The sequence below is a fragment of the Aotus nancymaae genome, unplaced genomic scaffold (assembly GCF_030222135.1).
Source record: "Aotus nancymaae isolate 86718 unplaced genomic scaffold, 86718_ANA_hifiasm-v0.15.2.pri h1tg000011l, whole genome shotgun sequence".
NCBI lineage: Eukaryota > Metazoa > Chordata > Mammalia > Primates > Aotidae > Aotus > Aotus nancymaae.
In genome coordinates this window covers 3,010,272-3,029,507 of record NW_026988422.1, presented here as the reverse complement: position 1 = coordinate 3,029,507, position 19,236 = coordinate 3,010,272, and the positions used below count along the sequence as shown (strand labels likewise).

General features: G+C 36.8%; 1 protein-coding gene across 3 annotated transcripts in view; it reads left to right on the top strand.

Annotated features, from left to right (window-relative positions):
- The window catches only part of IMPG2 (interphotoreceptor matrix proteoglycan 2), a 112,099-nt gene that overhangs the window by 44,211 nt on the left and 48,652 nt on the right, over positions 1-19,236 (top strand). For all 3 annotated transcript variants that reach the window (XR_001111428.2, XR_001111429.2, XM_012476828.2), the window contains exons 7-9: positions 4,365-4,526; positions 8,355-8,413; positions 10,663-10,683. Coding sequence is in view for 1 of the 3 variants with exons in the window: in XM_012476828.2 (XP_012332251.2) it covers positions 4,365-4,526; positions 8,355-8,413; positions 10,663-10,683 (242 nt within the window). In the remaining 2 variants the exon portion in view is untranslated. The remainder of the gene's footprint in view (positions 1-4,364; positions 4,527-8,354; positions 8,414-10,662; positions 10,684-19,236) is intronic.

Genomic DNA, 19,236 nt, shown 5'->3' with positions numbered 1-19,236 from the left:
GTAGTTTAAAGGTCAGAAAGTACCATGCACTGTGAATGTGCCACTATTAATAGAAACCTGTCCACTAAGCAACACTAAATCCTACAGCCGAGTCTCTAACACAAAAAATACACAAATTAACAAAAAAATTACACACTGCCCAGGAATATAGAAGCATTTTGTTAGATATTTAAATACTGCATTCAAAAAATTGAGGGTTCGTAAATTCTGTTTCTTTTTAATATAGAGCAAACTCTGACAAAATATATTCACTGGGAAGATGCAATTTAGTTACTTTGCACCTTCACTTCCCAGCGTGGACATTTAACTTACATGAAATCAGATTGTCACTCCACTCACTCAGCCTTATCACCCTCCCTGACACTGAACAAGGCAGACGGTAATCCCTAGAGTGGATACCTGAATCAAGACCTACGTAAAACCGTGTTCCAAGCAGACGGTGCTAGCAAATATTGGCATTTGATCAACATTTGTGAATGAATGAATAAAAAGTGATACTGTAGCTCTGAACTTGAGGCGGAATAGCTATGATTTAGGTCTGGAAACATTTATAGAAGGAGATAGAATTCACTTTAATAGAAATTAAGGAATTGTATGTAATCAAATGGAACATCAATATCCAAAACAGAGGATTTAAGCCAATTTATAGAACCAGTAAGAAAACGAAACAATACAGAGATACCTAACAAAAATTAGATTGCCTGTCGCTCTGCTTCACAATGAAGCCCAAGGTACAGTTTTATTGTGCAGCTATTTTCTGAATGTATTTTCCCATCTACTCTTCTAGAAATTAGATACCGTATTTCGGTTCTGTTGGGAGTTACCCTATATATTATAATGTATATTTAACTTAACAAATTTTAAGTTTTTCAATGTCTTTATTCTTATCCTGAGTAACGTAGGAACATTAGAACGTCGCAATTCAAATGATCGTTTTGCTGACCTATATGCTACTTTTCAGTATTTTTGTTCTTTTTCTTTCTTTTATTCTACTAATTAGACTATTATATTCTATTTATACAGCTAAAATTTGTTTAACATTTACCCAGATGTTTACTATTTTATCTGTTTATTTACTTGAAATGGAGTCTTGCTGTATCACCGAGGCTGGAGTGCAGTGGTGCTATCTCGGCTCACTAAAACCTCTACCTCCCAGGTTCAAGTGATTTTCCTGCCTCAGCCTCCTGAGTAGCTGGGATTACAGGTGCTTACTACCATGCTCAGCTAATTTTGTATTTTTAGTAGAGATGGGGTTTCAGTTGGCCAGGCTGGTCTTGAATTCCTGACCTCAAGTGATCTGACCACCTCAGCCTCCCAAACTGCTGGGTTTATAGGTATGAGCCACCGCACCTGGCCCTACTATTTTATTGTCTAATTAAAAAAATATATATGTATTTTAGATATCTCTTCTGGGTAATTTTCCTTCTGAAATATCTAATTCTGATATTAATTCAATAAAAATCTCTCACTGTTTTAATCTCAGGTTTTGATCATCTGAAAATTTCTTTTTTATATTCTAATTCTGGAAAGATATTTTAAATCTATATGTAATTCTGGATTGAAGGGTTTTTTTTTTGGTCAAGCTTTTATTTTACAGTCTTCTGCTTCTGTTATTGCTACTGAGAAGAGAACTATCAGTTCATTTGGCACTCTCTTTGTAATCTGGTCATTTTCTTTGGCTGTTTTTGGCTGTTTTTAAGATACATGTGTATATATACGCACAAACATATATGTACATATATATACACATTTAGTATATGAATTTGTAATTGAGATTTTGCAGTTTCACAAAAATGGATATAGATGTGTATTTATGATTATTTATTTTGGTTTGGATTTGTTGTATTTCCTTAATGTGAGGCTTTATGTCTAACGTAAATTTGGAGAAATTCTCAGCTGTTACCTTCATGATTAGATACCTCTGACCTCCTAATTTTCTCTCTCATGTCTCTTAACTACTTTAATAACTTTCACTTCTGTGTCTCTCTGTGCTGCTTTCGGTTGCCTTCCAGTTCACTTTTTTTTTTTCAGTTTAATCTACTGTTGTTCAAACTGTCCATTGAGTTTTTAGAACCCTTGCTTTATGTGGGAGTCTTTGATCTGATTTGTCAACATGGATAGGCCTTCTACTTTGTATTCTATCCTTTTGTGGTATTTACAGTTGGAGCCTAGGTTCCAAAAGATCAGTAGATGCTCGATGGAACCTGCCACCTTCAGCACTGACTCAACTCTCTGGATTCCTGTAATGTTTTCTGACACCTTGGTTTTGTTTTGTTTTTACTTTCTTGCAAACTAGCTATGCATTAAAACCATTAAAAATATTTACTCAGCATTTTCAGTGTTCCGTAGCAGCAATACTACTCAAGATATTTCTTTTATAATAAACGAGAAACAAGACTCTTTGAAAACTCAGTGAGATGAAGCTTAATACAGTGAAATGCAAAGTCTTGTGCAAAATTTCATAAGACTAAGAGTTTTTGTTGATAGTAGTCTTACTATGAATCAGTAGTATGATGCAGTTACTGAAAAAACAAAAGCTAGTGTAATTTTAGCTTGTTTTAATTGAAATACAGTTTACTATAAGAGAGATGTGTGGCTAGATTTTTTCATGTATTTCAGCTAAAACAGCATATTGCATATTTTCATTGATTAGATTTCATTTGTGAGTGTCATTGTCTAAGAAAGATATTAAGAGACTGAGAAGTGTATGGAGGAGAGGAACTAGTGAAAAGTCAGGGAAGACATGATAGCTGCCTGTACATATTTGACGGGCTTCGTGCAACTGAGTTTTAAATATGCCCCAGGTTATAGAATTTGGATCAATGGTAGAATTTACAGGGAGATAAATTTGGGTTTAATATTAAGAACTTTCCAACCATGAGAGCTTTTTTGAAGTGTAATAGTCTGCATTTGAAAGGCACATTTCTTTCTCATCAAAGCCATTCAAACTGATGATAAGCAGTCATTTGTCAAGGATATTTTGAAGAAAATTCAAGCATCAGAAGGGATGGTGGAATATTCGATCTTTCCCATTCTGAAGTTTTAAAGGTCTCTGCCTGTATGATTCATCAGGGATGAAAAATGATAAAATGAGAAAAAGCCCTTCTGTTCTCTTCCTGACTCTGCCATTGACATGCTGTGATTCCTTACGCTAGTCATTCATCCTATTCAATCTCTGGTTTTCTTACATATCAAAATGAAGAAAGTTGGATTAAATGCACTGTAGTGTATTTTGTATGTGATAGTCATTACGGTAGTGTTCTAGTAGTGATTTTCCACTTCCCTCATGTTTGCTACCTTTATTCATTGAAATTATTCTGTAAGAAACTATTGTCACTTCCCTTTCATTATTTATTTCATCATTTATTTATTATTTATATCAGTATGGACTCATGGATATTTAATTTATTCTTTGGGTTATGATCCATTATTTATTTTGTTGCTTACATCACTTCAGCTTTGGCTAGTGGAAGCCCTGGATTTGAATGTTACGGAGTACAAAAAGTTTGTTGAATATGTGTTCAGGTCCCACATAGCAACTAACCTTTAAGAAATTACTGCTTGTTGAGTTTGGTGTAATATCAAAAAAGAATATCCACAGTTATCTGAAAATTCTAAATATATTCATCCCTTCTCTAATAGATATCTGTGTGACCAGATTTTTTTCATGTATTTCAACTAAAACAACATATTGTAACTAATTGAATACAGAAGCAGATAGAAGAATCCAGCTGTCTTCTATTAAGCTAGGCATTAAAGAATTTGCAAAAATATAAACAATGTCACTCTTCCCACTAATTTTTTTATTTTGCAGAATATTTTCCTCATTTTTATATGAATTGAGATGATTATATTACATTTAAATGAATTAAATATTTTGAAAAATTCTCTTTTAATCTTTTGTTTTGTAAATATCTATAGGTAAAACCCACATAAACCAAACTTCTTTGGATTCTTCAATGATTATTAAGAGTTTAAAGGCTTTGGATTCCTCAAAGATTATTAAGAGCTTAAAGGGCTCTAAGACAAAAACATTTGGAAACAACCCTTCTAGTTTATTTTTGGATGATAATTATAGCAGTCAACTCTTTTTAAACTCACTTTGATGGTTTCCTGTGGAAAATTTTCTACTGTCCCTTGAACTGTACAATGTATGTTCAAAGGAATGAACAAACGCATAGTAATCGTAGTATTAGCCTATGTCTTAAAGTCTACCCAGTTTGTTCCAAAGTCAAATATGATATCGTAAGGTTATCTTCAGAAGCTGCCTTTAGCACCATTCTGACACATTGGAACAATCAATAAATGTTTGTTGATTGAATGAATACGCCTTGACATTTATTGTTCTTTCTCTAAAAATTCAGATTAGCAATGAAATTGAGAATGTGATAGAAGAAGCCACAAAACCAGCAGCTGAACAGATTGCAGAATTCAGTATCCACCTTTTGGGAACGGAATACAGGGAAGAACTGCAGGATTCCTCCAGCTTTCACCACCAGCACCTTGAAAAAGAATTTATTTCAGAGGTGGGTGATTTAAAAAAAATAAACGAGACGGTTTGTCTGCTCTGTTAGTTTCCCATGTTCACAACGCTGTTTAAAGGTAGTTTAGGTTTCAAGTTGTTTGTCTACTTGGTTCCTAGAGTGGTTATTTAGCCATTTCTTCAGAAAACTCTGAAAAGTCACAGGACAGATGAATTCTTTCACGGAAAGAAAAATCTTGCCATCTGCTAAAAAATTAATGCAATTTCCAACTTTTGCTGCACAGCCAAGGAAGACTGTGTTCTGTGGCATGGTTTTGACTTGAAAATATTTAGAGAAATGAGCTTCTTTAAGAAACCACCCACACTGTATTGTTTTTCTTAAGGGAACATTACATTTAATTTCTTTTAATTTCATCTTTGGTATTTTTTAATTGAAAAATTTTTAATAGTTACCACATAGGCCATACCTGGTACAAAGCTGAGAAGCACACGAGGGCATCCAGTGAACAGTAAATCTTTCTCCTATCCTTGGTTGGAGGTGTTTTTAGAAAGGAATTTCTTTAGAACTGTGGCTTAGGCCATCCCATGACATCGCTTTCTGGAAAAATTCTATATAGGATTTAAACCCAAGATTTTTTCAGTCAAAAATTCCACATTGGTCCCGGTCTTGTTTGCCTTTGCTTTTGTGTAGTAAGGCAATGAATGCTCATTTCCCACTGGCTGTCTTATGAAAGGGCAAATCATTCCTTCCTGTTTGTTTTTTCCCATTACTTCTTGATGGGGTTCTCCTTAGCCAAGTTTGTCAATTCCATTACCTTAGATTAATTTCCCTCCCCAGATACTGTGTCCAGATGGGAAATAAAAATGTGCATCTCTCAGCCAAAGCATTATTGTAGCCATCAGACGTGGGAAGGGGAGGATAGACGATTGATTTTCCTAGTGGTGTGGCCAAGTTGCAAGGCTGTATGGTATGTGGAAGAAATGACAGCCAGGCCAGTGGCCACCTGGCATCAGAGAGCGTCTTGGGTTGGCTGTCTGGTTTTCTCTGCCCTTTGATTAAGAAGCGTTTAATACGCCTTAGTGTTTCGGTAAACAATTGCAGATTTAGAAAAGTCCAGTAAACACTCTGAAAAATATCTTCATCAGGGACTGTACGAGGTAGGTAGCTATAGAGTTGAGGGCATTAGATGGTGATGAAAGTTCTGGGCCTAGCCACGGAACACCTCCTTCTCTGGCCTGTCTCCATACTCCCTGTTCCCTTACCTGGAAGGAAATGTCTACCAAGAGTTGCTTTGTGTGAAACAGCAGAGGCAGGGGATCATGTCTCAAACCGAAGGGGGTCCTCCAGCTCCCTCCCTTCAGGACACCATCACACGGATTTTTCCCTCTGCTTCTCTGGGTATTACTGGAAGATACACAGGGAGAAAGAAAGCCTGCTTGGAGGAGATGAGGTTTAGGAGCTATTAGTCTGTGAGTGTGTGAGTGTGTGTGTGTGTGTGTGTGTGTGTGTGTGTGTGTAAAATGATAAGTGCGGGGCATGATAGGCTGGGATAACACAAAGTACAATATCAGAGTGGGAAGGTCCTTGTGATGGGCCTGGGGGTGTTGGTGCCTGAGGGCAGTCCCAGCGTCAGTGTTAGTGTGATCCTCACATAGTTCCTTGTGCCCCACAGGCAAGTTTCTATGTGTTTGCTTACAGCAGCCATGTAGACAAGCATCTCCATTTTACAGATGAGGCTCAGGAGGCCAAATAACTTGTTCATTGTTACTTCAGTCTCTCTAGGAACAGAAATGAAAATCAGATCTCCTACTGCCTTTCAAAGGGCTTCTTCTTCTCCAGAGTCCCCTTCATTTTAATTCAAGGGAGAACTTATAGTGAACCTTAGTTTTCCCGGTCCTGATCCCAATTCTAAAGTACACTGATCATGAGGCAGGGAACAGAGGAAGGGGCAATGTAATTCAATGGGGAGAATATGGGCTTTGGTGTTGGAGAGATCTGGGATCGAATACATTCTGATTCAGTCATTCACCAAATGTGTGATCCTGGCCACGTTAGTTAATATCTTCTAATCTCCATTTTCTCATCCATAAGATAGGAATAATATGGTATCTCTGGGGATCATCACAGATTTGAAGTAAAGCAAAGCATCAGACACACCGCAGTCCTCAGTAAATTGTACTGACTGTTAATATCGATGTTGAAGTTGAGGGACTTAATGCAACTGGACGCATGTGCAGCAGCTAACTGGGTGTGGTGAATTAGAATATCTATCCATGTTTAGACTCCAGAGAAGGCAAAGCCTATGCTAAGACGGGTTTAGCAGTAATGATAATGTACAGTTGTAGAGCATTTTTCAGTTAATGGAGTGCTTTTAGGTACATTTGTTTTCATCTTAAAATCAGAATGGTAGGTGGGCAGGGAAGTATCAGTTCTGAAAAAAGAAGGCCTGTGTACGGACACTCTGCCAGCACAAGCAGAGCCGAGACTAACCCTCAGGCTTCTGATTTCTAGTCCTGTGGATCCTACCCCTCCCCACCATCCTACAAGAATTATAACAGTTTTTTATTTCCTTTCAGAGAGTAAAACGGCACATTACTATAGCCAGAGTTTCATGGTTTTGGATTCTATATTCTTAAGGCATAAAGATCTTCAGTGAACCGAGATTTTTTAAAAATCCCACTCTCCTTATTATATGAACACTTGGTTAAAAGCAGATGCCCAGAGACGTTGCCAAGGTCCATTAATTTATTTCCTTTGTTCTGATGTTGGCCCCATAGTGACCCATCTGGTGAGGCTGTCACCTTCTGAAATGTTACAGATTAAATGTTTATTTTTGTTAAAATATGCGTTTGTGCCTAACCTGATTATTTTTACATCTTTAGTCCAACCTTCATACTGTTTCCGACCTCCAGTCACTAAGCTAGTTTGGAGTTACATGGCTAGATTTTAAAGACTCAGAAATAAAACGGCTCCTGCAGATGCGATGCTTGTGAATGAGTCTTTTGACCAGCACGGTTACCTGACCACAAGGCCTGTGGTCTGGGTGTTGAGTGTGTTTGTGTTTCTGGTTCTCTTGTGTCGTAGGAGCAGGAAACAGACGCCACCAGCCACTTTCACGTTATAGAAAACAAACACGAGACTCTTTGTCAGTGTGTGTGCTGTGACCAGATTTCAAATCCAGACAGTAACATTTAAAAATGCTATTACAGGCTGTAATCCTAGCACTTTGGAGGTCAAGGTGGGTGGATCACCTGAGTTCAGGAGTTCAAGACCAGCCTGGCAAACATGGTGAAACCTCGTCTCTAGTAAAAATATAAAAATTAGCTGGGTATGGTGGGCACACACCTGTATTCCAGCGGCTCGGGAGGCTGAGGCAGGAGAATGGCTTGAAGCCATGAGGAGGAGGTTGCAGTGAGCCGAGATTGCACCACTGCGTTCCAGCCAGGGTGGCAGAGCGAAACTGCGTCTAAAAAAAAAAAAAAGAAAAAGAAAAAAAGAAAGAAAATGCGATTACGGCTTATTTTGAAACAATTTTTTTTTTCACATTTCATCACACAAGGGAAAACAGTGCTTTGTCAACAAGGCATATGCTTTTTGTAATTTGCAAAAAAATTAATATTAAAGCACATTCAAACCTTAAAAGACAAAATGAAAAAGGAAACTGTGGCAGTGTTTAGGTAAAAGCTATTTTCTAACATTTTGGCTATTGTACTTTTTTCTTTCAGTTTCTGACCCGGGTATGTCTAGGCAAGTGTGTAAGCTTCTAATAGTTGTGAACAGTGTACTTTTTATTCGACTTTTAAAAGCATTATTTTCTATATATTTTTCCATCTTTCTACAAGTTATCATTTCTATTTGTATTTTTAACAGGTTGAAAATGCATTTACTGGCTTACCAGGCTACAAGGATATTCGTGTACTTGAATTTAGGTAAATAGACTTACTCTACATCTGCCCATGTTCATTAGCATTCTTCATTCTGAATGGAATGTCCTTTATATTTATCATGTATATTCTAACAATAAATGATTTGAATGCTGTAACTCAGTGCTATTTCTGGTAAAGTAGTATTCTCCATGTTAGTTTTTCAGGTGAGAAAATTGAATTAGAAAAAGAGCAAATAATAACTCAAAGAGATATATAGGTCTAAAGTTGGCTAGGTTAAGAACTTAGGAATTCTAGGAGGGAGGGGACATCACACACTGAGGTCTGTAGGGGGAACTAGGGGAGGGACAGCACGGGGTGGGGAGTTGGGGAGGGATAACATGGGGAGAAATGCCAGATATAGGTGATGGGGAGGAAGGCAGCAAACCACACTGCCATGTATGTACCTATGCAACAATCCTGCATGTTCTTCACATGTCCCCCCAAGCCTAAAACGCAATAAAAAATATATATATATATATTAAAAAAAAAAAGAACTTAGGAATTCATGTCCCCAGCTTGCTGCTGACAGGTTACGTAGGTCTTATCTGGCACCAAGAGGAGCCAGAAGTCAGATGAGATGTGGCCTCAGTCTTCCCTAAAGCTCGTCAGTGTGGTGACTTTGACATCTTGGTATGAGGCCACTCTGGAAGGGATGCATTAGTCCTTGTTTTAAACACAACAGTTCTGAGTAAACCAGACAGCTCTTTTAAAGACACTTCTTCCCTGCTTAAGACTCACAGTATAAGACTTGTGAACATTTACCGAGTGAGTATTTCACTGAGTGAATACTTTGTATTGGGCGTGTCAGGTTGTTGAGCTCACTTAATCTTCAGCCCTTTTAGGATAGATACTACTAATACTAATTTTTAAGAGGAGGAAAAAGGTTTAAAGGGATGAAACATTAGCCCAGAGTCAGAGTTTGTAAACTGGGGTGGAGGAGGAATTTGGAAACAGAGCAGCTGACTTTCTGGCTTTTCTTGCTCTGAACCTTCATGCTAGACTCAAGGCCATGATTTAGGTGATGCTCTAGCCCAGGTTTAGATGTTATCCATCTCAACTTTGGCTTGTTCTTGTGAAAACTTCTGAGTTTACCAGAAATAACAGCAAGCACTTACATAGCATTTGCTGTGTGCCAGGCTTTATATATATGTATATTTATACACACACTATTGAATTTCAACATCAGTGCTATGAGACAGTTACTATGCTCATATTTTCCAGTAAGTAAACCAGAGCACAGGGAATTTAAATAATTTCCCAGTGTTGTTTAGCTAGTTAGCGGTGCAGGCTTAGTGAAGAGAGGCCAAATACTGTAAGCTGACTACTTATCCAGTTTCATATCATGACCAGTCACCCCGTTCAACTTTAGCAGTTTTCAAACAGGATGCTGCCTCCGTGGTAAGCTCGGATGACAACCTGAGAACGTGAGGCCTTTGAAGGCCTCCCTTATTTGGCAGCACATGAAGGGCAACACCAGCTTTGGAGTCCATTTGCCTGGCTTCACATCTGCCTTTGCACTTCTGGCTGGATGCTTTTGGGTGTATTTCCAGGATTTATCTTCTCATTTGTATAAAAAAAGACAATTTACCTTAATCCTGCTTTATAAAAAACATGCTTTTGAAATACCGTCAGCAAATTATTTAGCTTCTTTGTTCCTTGGTTTCTATACCGACATCATGGGGATACTAATAAATCTTAATGAGGATTCAATCAACTAATTTTTGTAAAATGCTTAGCACAGTTCCTGGCACATGGAAAGTTCTATTTAAGCATCTGCTACGTAAAGTAATAAATATGAAAGGTTGTGCAGTATCCTGTGGATTAGTCAGTCCTGACATTTACCTAAACCCTTACTGCCTTTCAGTGTACCATCTGATTTTAATACTGCATAGCATGATGTATCCCAAAAAAGAAGTTTCCCAATTTTGTTAATGCCAACAACTGGAGTCCTCTGCTAATTTACTGAAAAAAGTTTATTTATGAAGAAATAACCATATATGGATGGTTTTAAAGTATTTTTAAAATTTAGAAGTAAAGACCATGGTTTTAAAATTGAATGCTGTTTTCACTTTTGCTCACTTCCTTCAGTCTATAGGAATTTGTCAGTACCCGATACTATGCAAGCATTTTTATTTAAGGAAGAATTCCAAAGAAATTCAGAGGAAATACATAAAGAACTTGCACTTTGATGAATGATGTGACAGTAATAACTGTGTCAAACCCTTTTTAATATTTTCAATTTTTATTTTCAGGTCTCCCAAGGAAAATGACAGGTACTTTTTGGCACTTTCTCTACTGTCCATTGAATTGGGATGTAGCTTAGTAAATATGGCAGGCCGTAGGTCCAGGGGAGCAGGACTCGAATCTTCTATCACTTCTAATATCACTGATCAACTTTTTCAGATCAGGGTTCGGCAAACTCCTATTAAGAGTCAGATAGCAAATAATTTAAACTTTGCCGGTAATATAGTCTCTGTTGCAACTACTCAATTCTGCCATATCAGGTCAAAGTAGACATAGACACTATATTGTAAATTAGTGAGCTTTGCTGTGTTCTGCTTTATTTATGGACATTGAAATATGATGTTTATATAATTTTCACATGTCACAAAATATCTTTCAAAATTTTTTCAACTACTAAAGAATGTAAAATCCATTAACTCATGGGTAGTAGGCTGGATTTAGCTCATAGGCTGTAGTTTTACAGACCCAGACTGCTGACTGGTAAGTACTTTTAAATATTAAGTTACACTTAACTTAAAATAAGAATAAGTTGCATTAATATAAATACTTTCAAGTATACAACGTCATTCAATAATATAATCAAGTGTCGCGTTAAGTGATAAACGAAGAGGAGAAGGCTGATCTTTATAGTCGCTCGCTTGCAAAAACAGCTGCTCTCTGGAATTTCTTAGAAGCAGCGTAAGATAAAATCATAGTTCATACCCTTTGTGAAGGTTGCTTGTCATTTTTGCCATTGGATTCCAAATTTATTTAAAATTCACTTTCACTTGTAGGTTTGTATAACCACTAGCACAATAAATGTCCAGAACTTTCCAGAACTACATGACTCCCTTGTGCCATTCCTTTAAAGCCACACATCCTTCACCCTAACCCTTGTCAACCACTAATCGGGTCTCCATCTCTATAATTTTGTTATTCCACTAATATAATATAAATGGAATTATACAATATATGACCTTTGAGGGCTAACTTTTTGCGTTCAGTATAATTGCCTTGAGAGTCATCTAAGCTGTTGTGTGTATCAGTAATCCTTTTGTATTGCCGAGTAGTGGTCTATGAATGTACCAGTTGAGGGACATCTGGGCTGTTTCTAGATTTTGGTTATTATAAAACTGCTATGCACATTTGTGTAAAGGTTCTTGTGTGGACATAAAATGTCTTTTCTGTGGGAAAAATGACCAAGAATGCAACTGCTGGGTTGTATGTTCAGTGCATGTTTAGTTTTATAAGATGCTGCCAAACTCACACTTTGCTGGTGAGAGTGTAAAATTGTACAGCCAAACTGTTTTCCAGCCTGGCTGTACAATTTTACATTCTCGCCTGCAAAGTGTGAGTGATCCAGGATCTCCACATCCTGACTAGAATTCTATGTTGTCACTATCTTTTATTTTAGCCATTCTGATGTGTGTGTAGAGAGAGATTTTTTCCCTCTCAATTTTTTATTGACATATAATAATTACACATTTTTACGGGGCACACAGTGATGTTTCAATTCATATAATGTACAGTGATCAGATCAGTTTAATTAGCACATCCATCATCTTGAATATTTATCATTCCTTTGTGTTGAGAACATTCAACATCCTCCTAGCTATTTGAAATTACGTAATATACTCTTGTTAACTGTAGTTATCCTACAGTAGTGTAGAACACTGAAACTTATTCCTCCTCTCTAACTGTGATTTTGTATCCTGTAGTAAATCTCTCCCTACTTCCCTCTTCCTCCACCTTTACAGCCCCTAGCATCCTCTGTTCTACTTTTTACTCTTTTGAGATCAACTTTTTTAGCTCTCATGTATAAGTGAGAACACATAGTATTTAACTTTATGTTCCTGGCTTATTTCACTTAACATAATGGCCTCCAGTCCATCCATGTTGCTGTGAACCACAGGATTTCCTTCTTTTTATGGCTGAATAGTATTCCATTGTATACGTGTAACTGACTGCAGGTTTGGCTACTCACTGCTTGCAAAGCCAGTACCAAGGATGATGTGCAGTGAAAGGAAAGTGACTTTTTTCCAAAGCTAGCAGTGGGGAAGCGGCCAGCTTAACCTCCAGAAATGATTCAAACTTCAGGCTGGGAAGAAGGGATCAGACAAGGAAGCTTGGAATGGGAGACATGCAGGAGGAGTGTGGACTTTCAAAGTATGTTTCAGTGCTGTATTTTAAAACTAAGGAGGAAAAGGTTCCTACAGTTTATATCAAGTTTACAACTTGAGACTGGGAAAAAAGGAGAAAAGAAAAAATGTTTTAAAATGCATTTGGAAGCTAAACTACTTGGTTGCATATGTATACCACATTTTCTTAATTCGTTCATCTGTTATTGGACACCCAGGTTGATCCGGTATCTTGGCTGTTGTGAGTAGTGCTGAAATAGATAAACATGGGGGTGTGGATATTTCTTTGATATACTAATTTCCTTTCCTTTGGATAAATGCCCAGTAGTGGGATTGCTGGATCATATGGTAGTTTTATTTGTAGTTTTTTGAGGAACCTATGTATTGTTCTCCACAGTGGTTATACAAGTTTACATTCCTACCAGAAGTATGTTAAGAGTTCCCTTTCTCTGGATCCTCACCAGCATTCGCTGGTCTTTTCGGTAATAGCTATCCTAACTGGCGTGAGATGATGCTTCATATTGGTTTTGACTTGCATATCCCTGTTGATGAAAATGCTGAGCATCTGAAAATATATTTTTTGGCCATTCGTATGTTTTCTTTTGAGAAATGTCTATTCCGATCATTTGCCCATTTTAAAATTGGATTGTTTGTTATTTTGCTGTGGAGATATTTTATGTTTCTTCTATATTCTGGATATTGATCTGAGGTCAGATACATAGTTCGGAGATATTTTCTCTCATTCTGCAGGTTACCTATTCACTCTGTTGATTGTTTGCTTTGCTGTGCAGAAGCTTTTTAGTTTAATGTAATTCTGTTTGTTTATTTTTGCTTTTGTTGCCTATGTCTTTGATGTCTTATTCATAAAATCTTTTCCAAGACCAATGTCCTGAAGTATTTCTCCAATGTTTTCTTCTAATATTTAATAGTTCTTCAGGTCTAACATTTAGGTCTTTGATCCATTTTGAGTGGATTTTTTTTTGGATGGAGTGAGAGCTGAGGGGTCTAATTTCAATCTTCTGCATATGGATATCCAGTTTTCCCAGGACCATTCAATGAAGAGAGTGACCTTTCTGCAGTGTATGGTCTTGACACCTTTGCCAAAAGTCAGTTGGTTGTAGATGTGGATTGATTTCTGGGTTCTCCATTTTGTTCCATTGGTCTGTGTGTCTGTTTTTATGCTAGTACCAGGCTGTTTTGATGACTACAGCTTTGTACTATGTTTTGAAGTCTAGTGGTATGATAGCTTCAGCTTTGTTATTTTTTCTCAGGATTGCTTTGGCTATTTGGGGACTTTCGTGGTTCCATACAAACTTTAAGACTTTTTTTCTATTTCTGTCATTGGTATTTTGATAAGGATTGCTTCAAGTCTATAGATTGCTTTGGGTAGTGGGTAGTAAGGTCATTGTAACAATTTTAATTCTTTTGATCCCAGAGAATGGGATGTTTTTCCATTTGTCTGTATCCCCTTCAATTTCTTTCATCAGTGTTTTTTAGTTTTCCTTGCAGAGATATTTCACCTGCTTGGTTAAATTTATTTTTATGTATTTTATTTTTTCTTGTAGCTATTGTAAATGGGATTGCCTCTTTTTTTCTCAGCTAGATTGTTACTTGTGTATAAAAATGCTGGATTTTTGTAAGTTGATTTTGTATCCTGCAACCTTACTAAATTCATTTTCAAATCTAAGAGGTTTTTTTAATGGAGTCTTTGGGTTTTTCTCAATGTGAGGCCACATGATCAGCAAACAGGGATAATTTGATTTCTTCTTTTCCTGTTTATATGCCTTTTATTTATTTCTTTTGCTTGATTGCTCTGGCTAGGACTTCTGGTACTATTTTGAACAGGAGTGGTAAAAATGGGCATTCTTGTCTTGTTCCAGTTCTTAAGAGAAGATGCTTTCAGCCTTTCCCCATGCAGCACGATGCTAGCTGTGGCATTGTCATTTGTGGACTTTATTGTATTGTGTTTTCCCTCTACCTGATTTTTTTTTTTTGGGATGGAGTCTCACTCTGTCACCCAGTCTGGAGTACAGTGGCGTGACCTCAGCTCACTGCAACCTCCCCCTCCCATGTTCAAGTGATTCTCCTGCCTCAGCCTCCCGAGTGGCTGGGATGACAGGTGCATGCCACCTCGCCCAGCTAATTTTTGTATTTTTAGTAGAGACAGGGTTTCACCATGTTGGTCAGGATAGTCTCAATCTCTTGACCTTGTGATCTGCCTGCTTTGGCTCCCAAAGAGCTGGGATTACAGGCATGAGCCACCATGCCTGGCGAAGATGTTTTATTTTATTAAATAGTTTTTCTGCATCATTATGATGATTATATGGTTTTTATCCTTCATTCTGTTGGTGTGATATATCATGCTTATTGATTTGCGTATGTTGAACAATCCTTGCATTCCTAGGATAAATCCTACTGGATTTGATTTACTATTATTTTGTTGAGGATTTTTGTGTCTGTGTTCGTCAGGGATTTTGGCCTGTAGTTTTCTTTTTTTGTCATGTACTTGTCTGGTTTTGGAATAATTTAATTTTTCTGCTTTAATTTTTTGGAATAATTTCAGAAGAATTGGCATTCATTTTTCTTTCAAGGTTCAGTAGAATTCAGCAGTGAAGCCATCCAGTCCTGGACTTTTCTTTTTCGGTAGACTTTTTATTACCGATTTAATCTTGTTACTTTTTGTTGATCTGTTCAGGTTTTCTATCTCTTTTTGGTTCAATTTTGGTAGGTTATATGTGTTCAGGAATTTATTTCCACTAGGTTTTCAAATGTATTGGCATATAGTTATTCATCATAGTCTCTAGTTACCCTATTTCTGTGTTATTTGATGTGATGGCTCCTTTTTCATTTCTGATTTTATTTATTTGGGTCCTCTTTTTTTTGAATCTGTAGATTGCTCTGGGTAACGGTAGAATGATGTAAACCATTAGTTAGCTAATGGTTTGTTGATTTCTATCTTTTCAACAAATCAGCTGTTTGTTTTGTTAATTTTTTGTATACTTGTTTTGGTGTCCATGTCTTTTATTTCTGCTTGGATCTTTATTATTTCTTTCCTGCTACTAATTATTGGTTTGTTTTCCTTTTGCTTTTCTAGTTCTTTGAGATGCATTGTTGTTTATCTGAAATCTTTCTAGTTGTTCGATACAGACATTGATCGCTATAAACTTGCCTCTGACTACTGCTTCTGCTGTGTCCCGCAGGTTTCTGTATATTGTGCTTCTGTCTTCACTTGTTACAAGAAATGTTTTGTTTTTATGTTAAATTTCTTCACCCATTTATCGCTTAGGAGCAAATTGTTTAACTTTCCTTCATTTGTATAGTTTCAAATTTGCCTCGTGTTTTGATTTCCAGTATAATTCCATTGTGGTCAGATAAGATACTTGATATGATTTTGATTAAAAAAATTTTTTGGAGACTTGTTCTGTGTCCTAACATATGGTCAGTCATGGAAAATATTCCATGTGCTGATGAAGACAGTGTGTATTCTGCAGCTGTGCATCTGCTCGGTGAAATGTTCTGAAGATGTCTGTGAGGGCCGCTTAGTCTGTTGTGCGGTTTAAATCTGGCGTTCCCTTGCTGATTTATCTTTCTAGATGATTTGTTCTAGGGAGATAGTGGGGTGTTGAAGTCCCCAGGTATTATTGTATTGGGGTCTATCTCTCCATTTAGATATAATAATAGTTGCTTTATATATCTTGGTGCTCCATTTTGGGTGCAAGTGTATTTATAATTGTTATAGTTTCTTGCTGAATGGATTCCTTTATTATTATATAATGTCCGTCTTTGTCTCTTTTTACAACTTTTGTCTTGAAGTCTGTTTTGTCTAAGCATGGTTGCTCCCACTTGCTTTTGATTTCTGTTTGTGTGGGATATGTGTTTCCATCCCTTCACTTTAGATCTATATGTGTCTTTATAGCTAATGTAAGTTTCTTGTAGGCAGCGTATAGGTGGTCTTTTTTATTTAAATCTTTTCAGCCAGTCTACATATTTTAAATGGGGAATTTAACCTACTTAACTTCAACATTATAATTCATAGTTGAGAACTTACTTCTGTTATTTTGTTGTTTTCTGGTTGTTTTGTATTATCTTTGTTCCTCATTTCTTCTCTCATTGTTTATTTCTGTGGTTGCTTTGATCCTTTCTTGTAGTGTGGGGATGAGTGCCAGGTGTCTCTAGTCAGCCATGTTACTGATGTCACCCAGAATTGTTAACCTAGGTACAGTTTTCAGAATTATTCAGCATTGTCAGGAATTAGCCAGTTGATAAAATTTATTTGCACCTTTTGCGTGTGCATATATTTTGAGCTGTGTGTAACTAAATGTATGGCATAGAAACAGAAATAGTCTATAGGGTGTGTAACATGCCATCTCTCTCTCTTTCCATAAGCATTAATAGGCACATGAAGTTTTTTATTTGCTGTGTACTTTTAAGATGTACTGATTATGTTAATTTAGTAGTACACATTTGAAATGAATCAATAATATATTCATCTGGTATACCCAATTTATATATTTAGCTTCAGGCTTTTTCAGTATGTATCTTCTTCCTAGAAGAAACTATAAAAGAAGAGATGTCTGAGTTCCTCCAAAACATCCTTATTTTGGTTAATGTTCATGAAATGTGATGGTGCTATTTTTTAATTCTTTAAAATATATATGCCTCAAACAGTCAATCAGGGCTTCTGAGGGGAAAGAATAAGAAAGGGTAAACATTACCTCCACATGATTCACGTCTTTGGAAATAGCCGCCAGACACAGAAACTCCTCTGTATAGCCGCTGTCTGATGAAAGATGATGATCCAGTGGAGTTGCCGAGCATGGGGAGCCAGCACAGCTTTCTTCAGTTAGACACTATTTTGTCTCCCACTGTATATTCTGCTTCTCGTGCATTTCCTTGGCCTCTTGGCTTTCCTTTATTCTGTCCCTCATCCTGAGATATCTCTGTACTCCATTACGATGCCAGCACTCAGTCTGTTCTGAGTCACACTGATGTTGTTGGCCCTCAAAATAGATGGTTTTCTGGTATCTCAAGCACTTATTTGAGTTCTCTTTCCAGGACAAAAACATGGTAACAGATTACAACATCTTTCTGAGGCATTTTATCTTCTTTAATGAACTCTGCCTGGACAAGGTAGATTAGAATAGAAGTATTATATTTAGATGTCCAATGGAAACAGCGGGAGGCAAATGAAGTAATCTATTCCAGACTGCCTGATTTGCATGGAGTTCTTGATCCAGGAACATTTCTCTTGATCTTTTCCCTATCATATTTAAAAGTCATGCAAGGCACATGGCAGATTCCCAGTAAATGCTTGACTCTCCTTGTGTGATTTTCTGCATAGCCTAAGGACCAACTGAAGTGCTAACTGGGACATAGCCTTTCCTCCTTCTTTTTCTTCTTTTTTTCTTATCATAGTTTTTTTTTTTTTTTTTTTTTTTTTTTAACTTAGAGTCATGTTTACACTAGAAGTAAGTTTAATAGTTTGTGCAAAAATCGTGAAAAAAAGCCCACCTTTCTGGAGAGGTAGATATGGTCCTTCACAGTAAGACTTGGAAGAGCATGCACACCCTCACAGAGCTGGGCTGTGGCCATGAAGCACTGTCTCTAAAATGGTTAACCAGAAGATACAAATGTATGAAGCTAACATGAATGTTCTTTAGGGTTAAAACTTGCTCTGTTATATTTAGAGTATGAAAATGCTTCAGATTAAGTCAGGCATATCATGTACTGTTTTTTTTTTTGTTTTTTTTTTTAAAGAAAAAAAGGAAGAAAGACATAAAAAGAATGAAGAAGAGGAAGAAAAAGGAAGAGAAAGAGGGAGAGAGAATGGGAGTATTGCTCTATTGCCCAGGCTAGAATACAGTCTAAAAATGGGAATTGAAAACCTCTTTTATGCCAATAATTGTGCTTAACAATGGAGACAGGAAGGAATAAGGGAAGAAAATAACAAACAAGCAGCCAACCAATATTTCATTTAAACCTATGAAATGCTATGCAATTATTGAGCAGTGATTTACTTCTAATTATGTAGTCACTTTTGGAATAGGTGTGATATGGTACTGATAAGAATGTATGTTTTGTGTATTTGAAGTGGAGAGTTCTATAAATGTTTATTAAGTTTACTTGTTCCGGGTCTGAGTTCAAGTCCTGGATGTCCTTGTTAATTTTCTATCTCGTTGATCAGTCTAATATTGACAATGTGATGTTACAGTCTCCCACTATTATTGTGTGGGAGGCTAAGTCTCTTTATAAGTCATTAAGAACTTGTCTTATGTATCTGGGTGCTCCTGTATTGGGTACATGTATATATAGGATCGTTAGCTCTTCTTGTTGGATTGATCCTTTTACCATTATGTAATGTCCTTCTTTGCCTCTTTTGATCTTTGTTGCTTTAAAGTCTATTTTATCAGAGGTGAGAATTACAACTCCTGCTTTTTATTTATTTATTTTTGCTCTCCGTTTGGT